The sequence below is a fragment of the Hyaena hyaena genome, unplaced genomic scaffold (assembly GCF_003009895.1).
Source record: "Hyaena hyaena isolate Hyena2069 unplaced genomic scaffold, ASM300989v1 scaffold_16, whole genome shotgun sequence".
Taxonomy (NCBI): Eukaryota; Metazoa; Chordata; class Mammalia; order Carnivora; family Hyaenidae; genus Hyaena; species Hyaena hyaena.
This window is the reverse complement of record NW_024080650.1, coordinates 4,631,056-4,650,423: the sequence shown is the minus strand read 5'-3', so window position 1 is coordinate 4,650,423 and position 19,368 is coordinate 4,631,056. Positions and strand designations below refer to the sequence as shown.

General features: G+C 39.3%; 1 protein-coding gene across 1 annotated transcript in view; it reads left to right on the top strand.

The window, feature by feature from the left end:
- Positions 1-3,704: 3,704 nt before the first annotated feature.
- The window catches only part of TMX4 (thioredoxin related transmembrane protein 4), a 43,280-nt gene continuing 27,616 nt past the window's right edge, over positions 3,705-19,368 (top strand). The window contains exons 1-2 of the mRNA XM_039224368.1: positions 3,705-4,077; positions 14,980-15,095. Of these exons, the coding sequence (XP_039080299.1) occupies positions 3,905-4,077; positions 14,980-15,095 (289 nt within the window). The 5' untranslated portion in view covers positions 3,705-3,904. The remainder of the gene's footprint in view (positions 4,078-14,979; positions 15,096-19,368) is intronic.

Here is a 19,368-nt window from a genome sequence, read left to right as displayed (position 1 = left end):
TATTTTTGTCATTTTCTGTTTATTAGCAGTGAGTCACTAGGCCCAGCCCACACTTGAGGGAAGACAATTACACCAGGAGGTAGAAATTCTGGGGCCATGTGAGAGGCTGGCTACTCCAGCTACCCCTAGGAGATGGGTATTCTGCTATGCGGGACACACAAAGATAAATAAGGCAAAGCACTAAGCTCTGGAGTAGTGCGGAAAGAGGGTAATAAAAGCATGTAATTATAATACAAAAGAGAGGTGTGGTTGAGTTATATGGAAGAAAGGCTATTGGATCTGAGAAGAAATAGCAGCTAATTCTCTATGGCTATGGAGGTAAAATGTGAGCTACATGACAGAGGCTGGATGATTCATTAGGCTACTAGAGAAGAGGGTTTTATTTTATTTTATTTTATTTTATTTTATTTTATTTTATTTTACTGTTTTATTTATTTCTAGGAGAGAGAGAGAGAGAGACAGCGTGAGCAGGGGAGGGTCAGAGAGAGAGGGAGTCACAGACTCTGAAACAGGCTCCAGGCTCTGAGCTGGCAGTCAGCACAGAGCCCGACGCGGGGCTCGAACCCACGAACCATGAGATCATGACCTAAGCGAAAGTCAGATGCTTAACCGACTAAGCCACCCAGGCGCCCCTAGAGAAGAAGGTTTAGAGCAGAATGAAGAGGCAACAAGGCATACAAGTACATTAATAATAATTATTATTATTATTATTATTTAGAGGTCATGGATATAATGAGACAGTGACTATGGCATTGTTACTGCTGGGTGTCCCTCTCTGCTCTTTCATGAGGTGCTAGTCATGCAAATTAGTTCTTTGGCACATTCTTGCTGTCATTCTGTGGACTCAGAAAGACCCACACATGGGGCGCCTGGGTGGCTCAGTCGGTTAAGTGTCCAACTTCGGCTCAGGTCATGATCTCACGGTTCGTGGGTTCGAGCCCCGCGTCGGGCTCTGTGCTGACAGCCAGCTCAGAGTCTGGAGTCTGTTTCAGAATCTGTATCTCCCTCTCTCTCTGACCCTCCCCTACTCGCTCGCTCTCTCTCTCTCTCTCTCTCTCTCTCAGAAATAAATAAAACATTTAAAAAAAGTTAAAAAAAAAAGATCCACACATGACTCTGTCAAAAGATTTTATCATCCAGAAGGGTAGGTGAGGAAGCGTGTTGAAAGAGGAGATAACAGAGTGAAGTTATGAAAGGGGGGAAGAGAGTCAACTCTGTTCAACAAATGCCAGCATCCTGAGGTTTTCTATGGACCCAGTGACTGTAACTAGAATAATATGATGTTGATTATACAGTACATTCAGGAATGGCCAATATCCTATGACAGAAATGTGATGCATGGGTGAGAAATGTGCAGATCTGAGGATGGAGAAAAAGGGCACTTGGTGTTTAACTCCCTCTTCAACCCTAGAGAGTAAGGGGAAGCAGATTGTCAACCTGACCTCAAGTCACACTCCCAAAGACTTCAGCAGGTTTCTGATGTGCTTGGGGAATGGGGAATAGAGTTACTGGAACACAGGGGATTGTGGGAATAGTAGTATGCAAAGTGGACAAGACTGAAGCTGGTTGTGAAGTCTTTCGTGTGCCATGAAAAGCAAATTTGACTTCAATCTAGGAAAAAGAGAGAGCCTTAGAAGCATTATAGCATGTTGCTACCTCCAGATAATAAGACATAAATTTTATTAATCATACCACGTGCTAGGCATTATATTTATCCATTTAAACTTCACAGCCACTTTATGGGGAGGTTCTATTATTACCTGCATTTGAACAGAACCCTAGTGTTAACTAGTTTTAGCCCCAAGTCACATAGGTAAGAAGTGTCAACGCTCAGATACCAATCATTGGACAGCCTTTACCCTGCTCTGGGCCACCCCTCTGCTCCTTTGCTCCCATACATTCTTGCTATATTTTTTCCTACTTGACCTTACTCTGAAGGCCAGGAAATGCAATCCTTGTGAATACATGTCTTGTGTTAGAAAGAGGAAGAGCTTCAGCAATGAGTTTCATTTGTGCCTCTGGATAATCTCTTTAACTTTTCATTTTGCAAACTTTCCAGCATACACAAAAGTAGAGAAAAGCAAAAACGAACCTAGCTTTAGCACGGATTGATGTTGTATCACTTGAATTTATCCATCTTCTTTCCATTCCCCAAATTTTATTTCTAGAGTATTAAGTGAATTCTAAACATCATATTATTTCACACATAAGTATTTTACTATATGTAACCAATACTTTTTAAAAATATAGTTATAACACCATTATCACACCCAACAAAATTAACAAAATGTTTCTTTTTAAAAAAAAATGTTAATGTTTATTTGTTTATGAGAGAGACAGAGAGCAAGCAGGGGAGAGGCAGAGGAAGAGGGAAACACAGAATCTGAAGCAGGCTCCAGTCTGAACTGTCAGCACAGAGCCTGACATGGGGCTCAAATTCACGAATCATGAGAAAATGAGCTGAGCTGAAACCAAGAATAGGATGCTTAACCAACTGAGCCACCCAGGTGCCCCCCAAATTGTTATTTCTTAATAGCAGATTCTATTTTTAAGATTATTTTCTACTAATCACGTATCAAATACAAAAGCTTCACTGAAAAGAATGATAGAATTGCTGTAATGACATTTTTTATAAGCAAAATATTTTCTATTGAGTTTATAGGATTGATTTGTATGCAATAACCGTGATTCTTAGTAACATTTACTGCAAAACATTTTCTAAATTTACAAGAGATTGTAAATGTCTTATATTTTTATAAGGGCTAGCTCCATATAGAATTGAGCTACTATGGGCTAGCTCCATATAGAACTGAGCTACTACCAATTAACACCTTATTCAAGTAAGATCTTCTCTGAAGGCAAAATTAAATCTTTCCTATAAGTACTGATTGGAGATTGATCTCGTCTGCCTTGCAGTATTGTTAGTTTTATTGCTGTCTTTGTTTTAAGCCCAGGACAGAATCACACTTTGTCATCATGTATTGACCATATTACCCAATTTTATCCTTTGCACAGCTAATACATTTTAATAAAACACATTTTGAAAAAGCTCAGTCACCTTCTAATTGTAATTCAGTCATACATACTCAGGGTGTGGTGATCTCAAGGTACAGATGCATCTAATGTGTATCTGGAAAGAGATTTGGAAATCATTTAGGCTACTCTCATTTTAGATCTGATGAACCGTAGCCAAGAGGAGTGCGAGATCCACGTACTCTTTTATTCACTGACTCATTTTATGTTAGTACTCATGTTTTCACAGTTTCTTATAAAATTATTAAAAAATACAATTGCAGAGTCCGGTTTCATATTATCTCCGATTAGGCAGTGACACTTCAATATACACACGCAGAGTACTTAAATTTTCCTCCCCTTTCCAGCAAGAGGCCACGGCCAAAACACCCTCCCATTTTCTCATTATAAATAGGTTTACTTTGCAGTCCATTGTTGCTATTTTCGGTGTTACTGAATAGGGGGTGAATTTTTTAATTACTGGCCGCGTTTCTCTTCAGAAAACCCCACGCAGCCAGCCCCAGGACTGGAGCCTGAGCGCGTGAGGCGCCTGTTCCAACTTGGGCAACATTGGGTCATCTGTTTATCTTCGGGGGGAGGGCGGAGTGGTGTCAGAAAGAAAGGGCGGCCGTTGCCCAGGCAACCGACACCCGGGGCAACTGCAGGGGGAGGCGGGAGGGGGCGTGGCCTCGGCGGGACCCGGCGGATAAGAGGCGGCGCCGGCTGCTGGCGGCCTAAGCTGGGACTATTCGTGCGGCGAGGCGGAGGCGGGGCGGCCCGGCACCACCTCCGACTGCCTGGAAAGGCCCGGGCTCGCGAGCTAGCGAGGCTCCGGGCCCACCGCTTCCTCTCCCCACGTCCCCTGCCCAGGAGGCTCGCTCGGCGCCCCAACATGGCGGGCGGGCGCTGGGGTCCGCTGCTCACGGCGCTCCTGGCCGCCCGGGTCGCGGCGGCGGAGGAGGCCGGGCCCGAGCAGGCCGCGCTGCCGCAGGAGCGGAGCTGGGTGCGGCCCATGACCGCCTCCAACTGGACGCTGGTGATGGAGGGCGAGTGGATGCTGAAATTGTGAGTGTGCCTGCACGCCCCGCACGCCACACTGCCGTCGTGGGCCCCGCCCTCAGAGCCGCGCTGGCCGCCGTGGAGGCCGCGCTGCCGGCTGAGCTAGGTAGCCGCTCGCCCGGCGGCCTGCAGCTCAGGGGCCGGGCTGCTGACGCTGCGCATGCGCGCCAGGCCTTCCGCGGTGACAGCTGCGGGTGCGGCGCGTTCCCGCCTCTCTCTGCACCAGCCGCCCTCCTCGCTTGCTTAGCCCCCTGCTTTGGTGGGGGGACGGGCATGAGTTTTAGGGATGGGTGGGCAGCCTACCAAGGGGAGGAGGGGGAAATGGAGGAAAACAGTGAGAAAAATCGCGTGGTTTGAGTACAGGGGTATAGTAAAGGGCTGTCATTGAATGACATTTACGTGCAGTACAATTACGTAGCATGGGCTAGGTAGGGTATTTGTTGAATGGATAATTACAGACCGTGAAGGGCAGACCAGCTTGTGCAAAGTATTTTGGTTTTCATTTTGAAGACTCCGAGATGTCATTGTGAAAAATAAAACAGGAAGATGGAGGTGTTTTTGAAGATGTGGAACAAAATTTCAAATAAATGTTGATATTTGTTATCATTTTTAGAGGTAGAGATTTCTGGGTAGATAACTTGTGCTAGTGTAATAAAGAAAGGGACATCACTATATTGCCTTTTTTTTTTTTAATTTTTTTTTAATGTTTTATTTATTTCTAGGAGAGAGAGAGAGACAGCGTGAGCAGGGGAGGGTCAGAGAGAGAGGGATTCACAGACTGAAACAGGCTCCAGGCTCTGAGCTGGCAGTCAGCACACAGCCCGACGCGGGGCTCGAACCCACGAACCGCGAGATCATGACCTAAGCGAAAGTCGGACGCTTAACCGACTAAGCCACCCAGGCGCCCCTATATTGCCCTTTTGAACAGTAGAATGTAAACTGTGGATAGTGTCTTTGCTTGAAGGAGATGGGAAAATATAGTTTTGAGTTGGTTAAGGACAGGCAAGTAGCTTAAAATTAACTTCTAGGAAGAAAGTGATCCTTTGGAAAAAGCCTTGAAGGAGACAATGGGCCATGTTTGAACAGGCTTCAGAGACCATCACGGTGGGCTTCTGGGGAGTGTGAAGAACATCTGGAGAAATACCACCTTATCTCCTTAGACTGTAGTTTCTGATCATATAGATACTTTATCACTACTATTTGTTAATTACTCTTACCTTGAGGACACAGACACACAGAATTGGATATTTTCTTTATGTGTCCAAGACCAAATTTTGATTCTCTCAATTTGAGTTGCAAATAGATGCCAATGGAGTGAAAGCTTCAGTGTGAGATCAGGGCCAAAAGTTATAAGCCCCTTAGCAGATTACATTGTTCAGAGAACATAGCACACATTACCCCTTCAAACATGAATTTACCATTTGGTCACAAAGAAGGTGACATTTTAGACCTCAAAGTAAAATGCCTTTGGTGTCATAATGAACCAATGAAATAATTAAGGAAATCTGTAGATATGAAGCACTTATTAAACTACTTAATGAGTTTAATATGAGGAAGATGAAGATGAGGAGGTCCTTTTCTGTTTAAGAGAGAAACCTTTAAAGTAAGCAGGGCTTTATTCAAGACTGTCATGCTTGTAATAATTGTAAGAATTTTAGATTGCATTTTGTCAGCCAGAACTACAAAGAGTTCTTTTTTAAGGAAGGTGCTTACACAGTGGAGCTTTCTAGATGTCAGTTTTCTGATTAAAATTTAGTTTGTGTATGTACATGATGAAGGTCAAAGCAGAAAGGTCTCAACTCCTTTATAGCCCCCCCCCTTTTTTTTAAGTAAAAGAACTAAGCAAATTAAAACTCAGGTGAGTATAAGCCATGTCAAGCTTGTAAACAAGCAACAGCCGACAACTCCTATGTTTGGCCTTGTCAACTGTCAGATTAAACTTTTCATAAATGTTCAAGTCCAGATGTAGTAACCAATTGCTCTAAACTCGTCATGTGGCCATTGTATAGAATATGTTGGGCTGTGATGCAAGATGGGACTTAGAACCCAGAAGTAAGCTGTATTGCCCCTGAGATCATTTTAGAAGTTCCCTTTTCATCGAGTACACTTCAGAATAGGTCACTATGAAGGGAGGCTCTAAAGGAAAGAAGATTTAAACCATTGTATCCAACTTTTTTCTACATACCAGAACCTAAGTCCTGAAGAAATATTGCAGCTCTTATCTGTTTGCGATACTCCCTTTCCTCCCTTGAACAAAATCAAACACTTAAAAAAATATAAAATTCATTATATTCTCAATCGCTATAGGCCTACTATAAATTTCCAAGAATTCACTCAATAGCCAGTAACTTATCAGAGTTTTTTTGCTGATGTATGTAACAGAGAAAAGCCAAATGTGTTAATACTAGCTACCATGTCAACACTCTTCTCAAGTAAACTGATCATAATAAATGGAGACTGTTAGGGGTCCACATTTGATGCATTTAACTTTTCCAAAGAAGCAATTAGGAGACTTAACTGATAGTATGAAAAATTTGACATTACTGTGAATGACATTTCTTTACTTGTTTGTTTGCTTATATGCTACTGGGATTTTTTTCTTTTACATCCCACTTCATACAAAGCTCCTATAATATAGTTCATGGTTATATTGGTATTGATAATTTCAGTTGTTTTAAAGGAGCTAGCAGTGTTTTATGCTCCTGTTATGAAATTTAATCTGTTATTATATTTTCTTTGTTTTTAAAAACAGTCATTTTTTTTGAACCTTGCAATTCTCAGTGTTTAAAAAGCACTGTTTCTCTGTTAAGGAGAAATATCAGTTAAAATATTTGTAGTGACTCACCATTTCAATTCTGATATCTTTTTTAAAATCTGAAAAATTATCCCATTACTGTTTGCATTTCATTAATTCTTATTGTATATTCAGTTTGTGTTTTCTTTCATATATTATTTTATAATTTTATCGCTATTTCTGCCATGTCTCTATAATTGGCTTGCTGTACTTGTCTCTTCCTAACCTCGGATGAGAAGTTTGCCTTTTCTCAGGATTAGGAAAGATTATATATAATCTTTAAATGCCTTAAATTTTTTTTTCTATTTCCATTGTTTCATACTATCCTTCATTCCATTACTTTGTAACCTTATGCTGTTTCAAACTTTTCTGGTTCCCATTGTATCAGTCCTTGAGAATATTTCTTTTGTTCATTTGGCACACAAAGAATACATTCTATATATTTTTCTGGTGTTTCCCACTCCCCCCCCCCGAAAGAAATAAGTAGAGAGCCAATATTATATTTAAAAATGTAAATAATATTATATTTATATATAATATTATATTAATAAATATAAATACAATAAAATAATATATTTTATTATATATAGAGAGAGCACAAGCAGGGGAGAGGGAAAGAAAGAAATAATATATTTTTAAAAATTTTTAAATGTTTATTTTTGAGAGAGAGAGACAGAGTACAAGCAGGGGAGGGGCAGAAAGAGAGAGAGAGTGAGCAAGAGAGAGAGAGATACAGAATCCAAAGTAGGCTCCAGGCTCTGAGCTATCAGCACAGAGTCTGATGCAGGGCTTGAACTCACTATCCATGAGATCATGACCTGAGCTGAAGTCAGATGCTTAACTGACTGAGCCACCCAGGTGCCCCCAAGAAAGAGAGAATCTTAAGTTGGCTCCACACTCAGCATAGAGCCCAATTTGGGGCTTGCTTCCACCACCCCGGGATCATGCATGACCTGAGCTGAAATCAAGAGTCAGACACTAAACAGACTGAGCCACCCAAGGACCCCTGACCTGTCTACTTTTAAACTGATATCCAGAAGAAGAATATGTCTTTGGGTTAATTAAGCTCTGTAAAGATTATAGATCTTTATAAAACACTACCTTTTCTAACTTTATTCTAAGTGAAATTAGTCACAGTAATGGAGAGAAGCCTCATTTATTTCCCTAGGACTTCTAGGTTTTACTAAAACTTTTTCCAAAATCCTTCTTACTCCTGAAGAGAATGCCTTCAGCAGCATCACCTTAGCTTGTCAGATAGCTATAATTTTTTGAAGTTTAATAGATTATATTGATGTGTTGACTGAAGGTTTAAGAGATAGTCTTAATTGCTTATTATGTTTCATGTTTAGAGGTAGGAATCTGGTAAGATGAAAATGAATGAGCTACATTCTTTGATTTCAAGGGACGGTCAATCTACTGTGCTCTGAAGGAAATAAATAGCAGATATACCATTCATTTATTTAGCCAATGTTTCCTGAATGTTTCTCTCTTTAGCTCATTCAGCAATGGTTCTCATCAGGGCACTGTTGGCATCTTGGGTTGGACAGTTCTTTGATATGTGGGGATGGCCTGCCCATTGCAGAACCTTTAACATCACTGCCTCTACCCATCATATTCCAGTATTCATGTGTAATTAAAATTTAATAATCTCCATTCCCTATGCACATTTTCAAATGTCTCTGATTGAAAACCACTGCCCTGAATACTGTTATGGGTATTTAAAAACATGTAAAAGTGTAGCTCATAAGTGAATATAGAAGTATTTAATTTCAGATTGTTTCCTCAAAGGGTTATCCACATCCTCACCTCCATGATCATCATCTCAGTCTCAGTAAACAGTTACATTGCTTTTATCACGTGTCCTGAATGCTGTCTTATTTCATCATCCCAGCAATCTGGTGCACAATTAGCATTCTCATTAACTAGAGGAGATGAAACTTGAAAAGGTTAAAGCTTTGGCCAAGATCAGATCCTTAGTAAGTGGTTGGCAAGGCCAGAACTAGAATGCAGGCCTGAGCTTTGCAGCTCCCAATGCAAACCTAGGAGAATGGTGGGGTAGTGCGGGAGGAAGGCACAGAGTCTGGCCGGCTCATGCCTGGCCTGTCAGCTGCCAGAACCATGAATGGAGGGCTCTTCCCTGTGGAATCCAAAGGTCCACCCATGGTTTTATCATCTCTAGATTCTCCAAATGAGGAGCATTATTGCTGTATGCTCATTCTTGACACTCTTCACCACTCAAATAGGTGCTCTGCCTTCTCTGTACCCCAACCTCTCAGGAAAATTCTCACTTTACCTTGTTTGTACCTAGCATGGCCCTTATCACAACTTGTAATTATAAATTAATTTATATGCTGCTCTGATTTCTCCTCTAGACAATAAGCTTTTCAGTAGAGAAAGAAAAATTTTCCTGTTTATCTCCAGAGCCTTAATAACTATCACTACTTTGACTAAGTAAATGAATGAATAGTAGCCTAGTTATTCCTTTAATCAAGAGCTTCCTCAAGTATATCACTGAGATAATATCTGTATATATTGTCTTAGATACTAAGGAGAGTCACTATTATCTCCCATTTGTTCATTGATGTAATAAATATTACTGTGGCTGGGACCTGCCAGGCTCTGCTCTTGCTTGGTACAAGCAAAGTGCCAGTCCCTGTCTTCATGGAGTGGTCATCTTAAAAAAGGAAGTGAATTCCATTTTCTCAGGCACATATCATGATTTTTTTAGAGTTATTAATTTTTATTTTTTCTCTACATTTTATGATAAAATGCCCTAGAAATGATCTTTCTACAGAAATTGAATTAATATAAGCCTTCCAACTCTTGGATTATTAAGAGTTTTTCCATATTTTCCAAATGTAAGAGTGCCACTTGATGCAGTTAAGTCATCAGCTAAGACATTTTGGTTTAGTTCTCATATAAAGGCATAGAAAGATGACCCTAGTTTACCTCTTTCATCTTCATTGTCACATATTTTTCTGAGCATTTTGGGCAAAATAAATTCTAGGTGAAAATCGACTGTATCAATCATTGTCCATTTCCTCTCTGCATAGATAAGAAAAGAGAAAATACAGGGACACAAATTTGAGCCAAGACAGAAGAAGAAAAATTGCACATTATTGGAATAAAAATGTATTTTTAGTAAAATTTTATTTCTAGGAAATGTATTTAACTCCTTTCTCTAAAGTGTTTCATTTACTTAATGAAATCTCACACCAAATTCAGTTGGTTCATGAAATAAAAATAATCAAGAGTCTTCAATTACCTTACATATAGCAAAAACTAAGTATAATTTATGCATGAATACTAACATGGTTGATGAAAACATGCTTTAGAATTTTGTTTCCCAAAAGTAGTTAAAAATATTAGATTGATATTGAATTCTGTGTTTTTCTTTTTAAATGTTTTATTTATTTCTAGGAGAGAGAGAGAGAGAGAGACAGCGTGAGCAGGGGAGGGTCAGAGAGAGAGGGACTCACAGACTGAAACAGGCTCCAGGCTCTGAGCTGGCAGTCAGCACAGAGCCCGACGCGGGGCCCGCACCCACGAACCGCGAGATCATGACCTAAGCGAAAGTCAGACGCTTAACCGACTAAGCCACCCAGGTGCCCCTTGAAGTCTGTGTTTTAGCTATCTGGTATTTCAAATGTCTTTATGAAACTTGCTAATTTTTTATACCCCTGCCACTTGGAAAAAGCTTAAATAATATACTGCCGTATAGTTTTCATGACTATACAGGTTCTAATTCCTTTTGGAGGCTTTTAAATGAAAGAAGGATTAATTTGACTATAAAAGACAGTTATGGCAGGTCAACCCTTTTATAGTTCTTAGAAGACTGACATTATGAACTAGTTTTAAATGATATAAATCAAGATCATGTTTAGTTCTTTCTGATGATTTTCATCATGCATATGTAAGAAATATTACACTTACACATACACAGAGAGACAGAGAGTCTATTAGCACATGAAATTCATGACTTTTCTTCTTTGTATTCCTTTGGCCCCTGAAGAATCTTTCTTTAGTAGATTCTATTTTTTTTTAATTTTTTTTTAATGTTTTTATTTATTTCTAGGAGAGAGAGAGAGAGAGACAGCGTGAGCAGAGGAGGGCCAGAGAGAGAGGGAGTCACAGACTGAAACAGGCCCCAGGCTCTGAGCTGGCAATCAGCACAGAGCCCGACGCGGGGCTCGAACCCACGAACCGCGAGATCATGACCTAAGCGAAAGTCGGACGCTTAACCGACTAAGCCACCCAGGCGCCCCTTTCTTTAGTAGATTCTAAATTGCCATCTAAATCACCGTCCTTCAGATACAAAAGAATAGTAATGATTTGAAAAGCTGAAACAACAGTGGACCAATTCCCACACCAAAGACTCAGAGCTAACATATTTCTACCACCAAAGAATGTACTAAGTTAATGAATGATGTTGGTGTACTCCAACACAAATAGCTCTGATTAAACCTCAGAAATAATAGCATTCATAGTCCCTCAGTCTCCAGTGAGTAGCAGCTACATAAAGAATGGAATATCTAAAATAACCTCAATGGCATTTTTATATCTAGAGATCAATGTCACCAAAATCCTAATTTATATAATAGCGTGGCTAGAGACTAGGGACTGCAATATATAAAACATAAATAAATAAAAGATGGTGTAGCCTAGGTGGTTCAGTTGGTTGAGACTCTTGATTTTGGCTCAGGTCATGATCTCGTGGTTCATTAGATCAAGCATCATGTGGGGGTCTGTGCTGCGTGGAGCCTGCTTTGGATTCTCCCCCTCCATCTGTCTCTGCCACTCACCTGCATGCACTCTCTAAATAAATAAATAAATAAATAAAATATTAAATTTGCATGATTTAATCATTGCTGATGTAGTAAATATGTTCATGAGTTAAATGCCAAGGTACAGGCGTAGGGAAACAAAACAAAAAGGATCTAGAATTTATTAAATTACACTGCAAAATTGCTTCCTTATATTTGGTAATTTCTTCTTTCTGGTGTTCTCTCTCTCTCTCTCTCTCTCTCTCTCTCTTTCTCTCTCTCTCTCAATGTTGGGTCCTCTTTTCCTTGAGTATTGTATCACATAAATACCTACCATAAATCTATCACATAAATACCCCCACATCCAGCTCCTGGGTGGCTCAGTCATTAAGCACATTAAGCATAGGACTCTTGATTTTATTTTGGCTCAGGTCATGATCTCATGGATGTGAGATTGAACCCCAGTCAGGCTTTGAGCTAGGTGTGGAGCCTGCTTGAGATTCTCTCTCTCCCCCTTCCCCTACACCCACCCCCCAAAAAAAGCAAAACAAAAGCTAAACCCTCCATCTGGGTTCTTGCTCTGTGTGGTCTTAGGTAGCCTTAAACTAAGTCCTTTAAATCTGCTTGTCTGTTTGGCAGTGAGGCTGTAAAGTTTTGATGAGCTAATGTATCATAAAAATGTCTTGGAAACCAAACAGTGTATAACAAACGTGATTGGTATTAATAATTGTTCTTAACATGTACCTGTTTTATATCTAGATTAGTCATCTAATCTCCCAGTAACCTCCTAAGATAGCTGATGTTATTATCCCATTTTGCAGTTGAGGAAGCTGAGGCATGGAGCAATTATTAACCTACCCAAAGTCACATGGTTAATTTGTGGTTGGTCTTGTTGAATCCTCTGGCAGTGCTCTTATCTAATTGAAGTGTACTTAATAATAAAATATCCCCTTTTTTCCTAAACATTACCAACTGCTTGTGCCAATAACATCTGCCATATGGTTGGGTTTGTTTTTTTTTTTTAAGTTTATTTATTTTTGAGAGAGAGAGAGCGAGCTTGTGCACAAAAGTAGGGGAGGAGCAGAGGGAGCAGGAAACAGAATCTGAAGCAGGCTCCAGGCTCCAAGCTATTATTGCAGAACCCAGTGTGGAGCTTGAACTCGAGAACCACAAGACCTGCACTAAAGTCGGACACTTAACTGACTGAGCCACCCAGGCACCCCATTTAAGCAGATTTTTAAAATATGCCTAGTTGGTAGCATCCCAAAATATTATTCAGTGTTCAGTGGTTTTTTTTCCTGGAGTATCCTGTCCCATTTTGTAAGCATTGATTAATTCATTTTATTTACTGCTTTTTCCTTCTGGGTATTATTCAGCAAAACAAAATGTCTCTCCATTTGTATTAATGTATTTTTGTGACATTCTGTAAATGTTAATTTTCCTTTCACTTGTGTCCTGTGTTAGTACCTTAAAATGGATTTCCAGCAGACGTTATGTTTGTTCTCAATAGTTTATATTAGGTAAACATAGCTCAACCAACTCTTAAAATCTTTATCAGGTGTATTTGATCTCAATCCCTTCTTAGCTCAAATTTTATCTTCCATTCTGTTTTAGTTTCCTTAGACAACTGTACATTAGTACAAACTTAGTAGCTTAAAACAATGGAAATTTATTCTCTCACAATTCTGGAGACCAAAATTCCAAAATCCAGGCTGGCTTCCTCTGGAGGCTCTGTGAGAGTGTCTGAACGTTCCATGCCTTTTGTAGCCTCTTGTGGCGGCCAGCAGTCCTTGCATCTGTTGGCCTGTAGCTACATAACACCCATCCCCAACTACATCTTCACATGGCCTTCCTCCTCCTCTGTGTCACACTTCCTTCTTCTTTCCCTTATGAGAACCTACCCTAAATCCAGGATAATCTCATGCCAAGATCCTGAATTTAGTTATATGTATAATGACCCTTATTCCAAATAAGATCATATGCACAGAGATGGGGGCTCAGGACTTAGACGTTTCTTTTTAAGAGACACTATTCAATCCACTATATTTCCAAACAGGAATCTTCTCTGGATTCCTATTTTCAACTTCTGCATATGAAATCCTGGACCATGTTTGAGCTTTATGACCTATTTATGATGCTTTCTAGGATCACAGGAACGAAGTGAGGCCCTTAGCATATTGCCAGGGTAACGGCCTGACCTTCTAGTTTGCTTCCATCTTATCCTTCCCTGATCCATTATCCAAAGAGCTGCCAGGTGACTTTTTTAAAAAATGTAAATCTGATTATGATTCTTACTTTTTTAGAGTGTCGGTAATGAAGCTTTGAATAAAGTCCTAACTCCTCATACAGCATTTTTAAAGGCTGTGAATGATGCCTTCATCCTGTCAGAGCTCTGAGCCTTCACACTTACTTACTTCACACTTACTGTTTTCTCTCTGCTTGGATTAGAACATTCTCTGAACACTCTCTGGCTGTTACTCTTACTTTAGATCTTCGCATGGATGCTCCTTTCTCTGTGGATCACCCAGCTCCTGAGTGTCCCGTAACATCTGTTCTACCTTCTTAGTCATGGCATTTGCCACTTGGATGTCATTACCCCTATGTTTACCTGTTTTCATCTGTGGATGATACATTCCACAAGGAGGAAGGAGGTACCACGTTTGTCTTATTCACAGCTGTGGTCTCAGTCTCTAGCATGGTGCTTAGGTCATGTTTGTTGAATGAAAAAATAATGTAAAAAAGCAGAGTTCTGATTGAAGTCTCAAGTGTTTATTTCTAATTCCTCTCCTATTTAAGAAAGTCTCCTATTTAAGAAAGTCTCCATATACCCCAGTTAGCCTATAGCTTCTACTTTCTGAGAATGGTTCAGACTGCCACGTATCTTTGGAAATGATTTGCATTTGGAGGACCCACTAGCAACACATCTTCTGGTCTCCACCCATCAGATCTCATGTTGATGGGTCTGAAACTGGTTTGGGTCATTGAAAAAGGCCCTTATGAAAATTGTCTGCCATTAATGGTAGACTCTCAAAATAGTTTCACCCTGAAAAATTATAAGCTATCTGGAAAGTAGTACAATTTGGGTTCATTGTAAGAATAACTTTGAAATAAAATATTTTATGTATTACAGTAATTTGTGAAAATATTCTTAAACTTTGGCTAAATTTTTCCTAGGGAATTGATATTTGTACATTACATTCTAGCAGGGAAATATGCATGTTTTTCTATATCAAGTGCCTTTGGAAAAGCTTGCTCTTGTGTTTCCCTTTAGTTAAGAATTTACTTTTTAAATTTAAATACTTACAGATATTTTTCATATGTTTTTATTGATTAGCTATTCTTCTTTTATAGTTATGCCCCTTGGTGTCCATCCTGCCAGCAGACTGACTCAGAATGGGAGACATTTGCAAAGAACGGCGAAATACTTCAAATCAGTGTGGGGAAAGTAGATGTCATTCAAGAGCCAGGTGCTGTACATGTTGAGCATGAAATGCAAAAGCTTATTACTTTCAATTTTGAATTTTTTAATTTAAATTTATTTATTTGTTTATTTTGATGTTAATTTTTGAGAGACAGAGATGCACACAGAGCATGAGAAGAAGGGCAGAGAGAGAAGGAGACACAGAATCCGAAGCAGGCTCCAAGCTCAGAGCTGTCAGCACTGAGCCCAATGCAGGGCTCTTACTCAGGAAATGCGAGATCATGACCTGAGCCGAGATTGAATGCTTAACTGACTGAACCACCCAGGTGCCCCTTTATTTTGAATTTTTTCAAACAGAGAAAAGATAAAAGACTAAGATATAGAGTACCCATGAACTGCATCTAGAATCAACAGATAACATGTTAACATGTCTGAGTTTATGTATATTGGTATTGACATATATATTGTTATTATTTATTTGCTGAGTCACTTGAAAATCAGTTATAGAGACCATGATCCTGTACCCTTCAGTACTTAAGCATATTAAAATCTTTCTTATTATTTCGCATTTTTAAATAGTTTTTTGAACCAGAATCTAATCAAGCTTCACCAATTGAATTTGGTAGTTATGCTTTTTAGTCTCTCTCATCCTAGAAAATAGTCCCCCATTTTTTTTCATGACATTGATACTCTGAAGAGAACAGGTCGGAGATTTGCCTAGGTGTTTCTCTATGGGGACATTTAATTTATTCTTATATTTTCTGTGATTTGAATTTTAGTCTAGAGACATAATTCAGGTTAGACATTTACGGCCGAGAGTACCTCATAGGTGATCCTGTGACTTAAACTGTAATCCATCAGAAGACACATATTATCCGATTATTATCATACATATTAAGACACATTAGTGATGTTGAGTTTGAGTACTTGTTTAAGGTGATGACATTAAATATCTCCATTATAAAGAGAAGACCTCACTTTGTGATTAGCATATAATCTGTGGGGTAGTACATGGTATTGCTGATCTTACCTGAACCTTACCTGAACCAAATCTATCACAGTGGGTTCCAGAATGGTGAATTTCTAATTCTGTTGTTCCATCTACATTTAATAGCCATTAATGATATAACTTTTCAAAAGAAAAAGGGAAATAGAGGAAACTTTTAAATTCTGAAAAGATACACACAAGGTGTATTTTTAGTTTTAAAATAGCTGTATAAGGGTTTCCTGGGTGGCCCAATCAGTTGTGCTGCCAATTCCTGATTTTGGCTCAGGTCACCATTCCAGGGTTGTGGGATTGAGCCCCAAGTCGGACTCTGCACTACATATGGAGCCTGCTTGATATTCTCTCTCTGTCCCTCCCCCAACACTTGTGCATACTCTGTCTCTCTCTAAAATAAAAATAAAGACTATGTACAAATTAAAAGTTGGGCTTTTATGATTCAAAGCTGAAATGTGACTGCTTGGAAACTTATTTTTCCCCATTCAATTTCTACCTATTGTATCTCTTTACAAGGGTAAAAAGAAGGTAGACATGGAGGTGTAGATATTACTTTCTGTAACAACTGTGAGTGCAAAAACACAAAGTAATGAATTACCAGTTACTTGGACAGCAAAACGGATGGTGTCTGTTAGGATGAATGTGTTGATAAATCCCTGGAGAGAGATTTCTGTTAAAGGCATTAGTTCTCAAGGTTTCACCTTTTTAATCATTTGCATCAAAGCCAATTTTGCCCATCTGCTATTTAGAGATGGACAGTTATACTTACCAGTTCATGATTTGGGCTATTAGAATGAGTTACTCCATTTGGAAGTCACATCATTGCAATTACATTTTTGCTGTAAACTTGTTTTTGTCTTTTAGTAGTTTGAGTCCAGTGAAATCAGGTGTAAGCCTTGCTAATTAGTGGACAGGAAACACATTTGATGGTGTGTTTCTTAGAAATGCAGCTGGTTTATTCACATTTCAGTCATTTGGTATACCTGCTGTGAATTCACAGCATGATTTGAATTAAAAGAATTAAACTATTTGTGATGGATTCACAAATCTTAAGGTTAACTGAATATAGACTTTCCATCTAAAATGTAGATTTACAGCTACTTTTTCCATTGTGAATGGATTGAGTGCTTTTTTGATAATGTAGAGAGAAATCTGTTATAATGAAATATTTTAAAAACAAATATATCATTGACTCATAATATTTATGTAAATGTAAAAGAAGGAAAAAAGTCTTTGGTCCAGTATTCTTTAGGAATAGCAAAAAACAAAGTCCAAAAAAGGAAAAATGATTTTTTTATGTATTAGAACAATTTTTAAAGTATAAGTTCTAGAATTATTTTAAATAATAAAAATTTAAAAACTGTAACTCAAATAAAATTATGAGACAAATTTCCATATATATGAATGAGTGGCCTAAGGAATATTTCACTTCAGATTATACTATTTTATTGTACACTTTATTTTAAATTATAAATCTAACGCTATCAGGGCACCCTCCGTGGCTTAGTTGGTTGAGCATCCAACTCTTGATTTCAGTTCAGTTCATGATCCCAGTGTCATGGAATTGAGCCTCGCATCAGGCTCTGCAATGAGCATGGAGCCTGCTTAAGATTCTCTCTCTCTCTCTCTCTCTCTCTCTCTCTCTCTTTCTCTCTCTCTCCTTCCCTCTCTCTCCCTCTGTCTCCTCCTCCACCCCTTTCCCCCGCTTGTGTGCACTCTCTCCCTCTCTAAAAACTTTTTAAGAATCTAATGCTGTCAATTAATCTTTTAAAAGGGTTTAAGAGTAATGTATTAAAAAAAAAAATACATGCGTTTCTACCATGCATCAGGTCTTGTTCTAGATGGCAGTGATACAGGGGCATGTGGGTGGCTCAGTTGGTTGGTTAAGTATTTGACTTTGGCTTAGGTCATGATCTCATGGTTTCTGAGTTTGAGCCCCACATTGGGCTCTATGCTGACAACTCAGAGCCTGGAGCCTCTTCAGATTCTGTGTCTCTTTTCTCTCTGCCTCTCTACCACTGTGCACACACTCTCTCTGTCTCTGTCTCTGTCTCTCTCAAAAATAAATAAACATTAAAAAAATTAGATGGTAGTGATGTAGATAAATGATACAAGTGAATAAGGAAGATAAAGACCTGGCTCCCCATTGAATTTACATTTTAGTGGGAGATAAATAGTAATGACAGTAAAATGGAAAATAATGTCTGGTGGTAGTAAGGACTTGAAGAAAAAGAAAGCAGGATAAAAATGTAGAAAACTGTGGGAGTCACTATTTTAAACAGGATGTCCAGTGGAGGACTGTTTGACTGGATGTCTTGACAAATTGAGGAGGGTGAATTTCAACAAGCTGTAGAGGAGGAACACTCCAGGTAGAGCAAATGGCATGTGAGGGCAGAGGTGTATTTGGCTTATTTGAGGAACCATATGATAGCTAGTGGGATACTCAAGATGAACAGACCTGGAGAGGTAGCCAGGGACCAGACCATGTAGGATGTTGTTGCCCATGACAAGGAGTTTAGATTTTAGTATGATAGGAAGGAAGCTACTGGAGGGTTTGTGTAGGGGAGTGACATGATATGCTTTGTGTTTTAAAATAATTGCTTTGGCTGCTACATGAAAACTTGTCTGTAGGAGGTCAGAAGTGGAAACAAGAAGTTAAGAGATTAATGCATTAGTCCCAAGTGGAGATGATGGTGGCTTGACTAGCAGCAGCAATGATGAGTGACTGGATTTGAGATACTACATTTGGCTGGAATATCCAAAAGAATTTCTTGATGGATTGGCTATAGCATTTGATGGAAAGAAAGAAGATGGAGAAGACCAAAGGAGGAGGAGGAGGTTTGGAACAGGGTTGAAGTTCAAGATATTCAATAGAAAACCAAATAGAGCTGAGCTAGAGAGATATATTTGAGGATCATCACTGTATATGATATTTGAAAAGAGGGGAAGAGTTGAGATTGCCTAGGGATGGTGTGCCAGAGAAGTGTTTGGGGGATTGCAAACCAGGGCACTCTAACATGTAGAAGGAAAGAGGTAATTCCAACAGATGAAAAAGAGAAGCAGATGAAGTAGGAAGGTGCTGGAGGAGTAGGGGGTTCTGGAAGCCAAATGAAGAGAGAAGGTGTTTTATGTGGTACTAACTCATTGGCAGAACTCCAGGGCAGTTTGTCCCTATTCTCAAAAGTTGTTTGGGTATTTACTTCATTTTTACATAATCTAACATCCTGAATGATACTGTGTTTCCCCAAGTTGAACATTTTACTGGGTATTTCTTTCTTTCTGTTTTCCTTCCTTCCTTCCTTCCTTCTTTCCTTCCTTC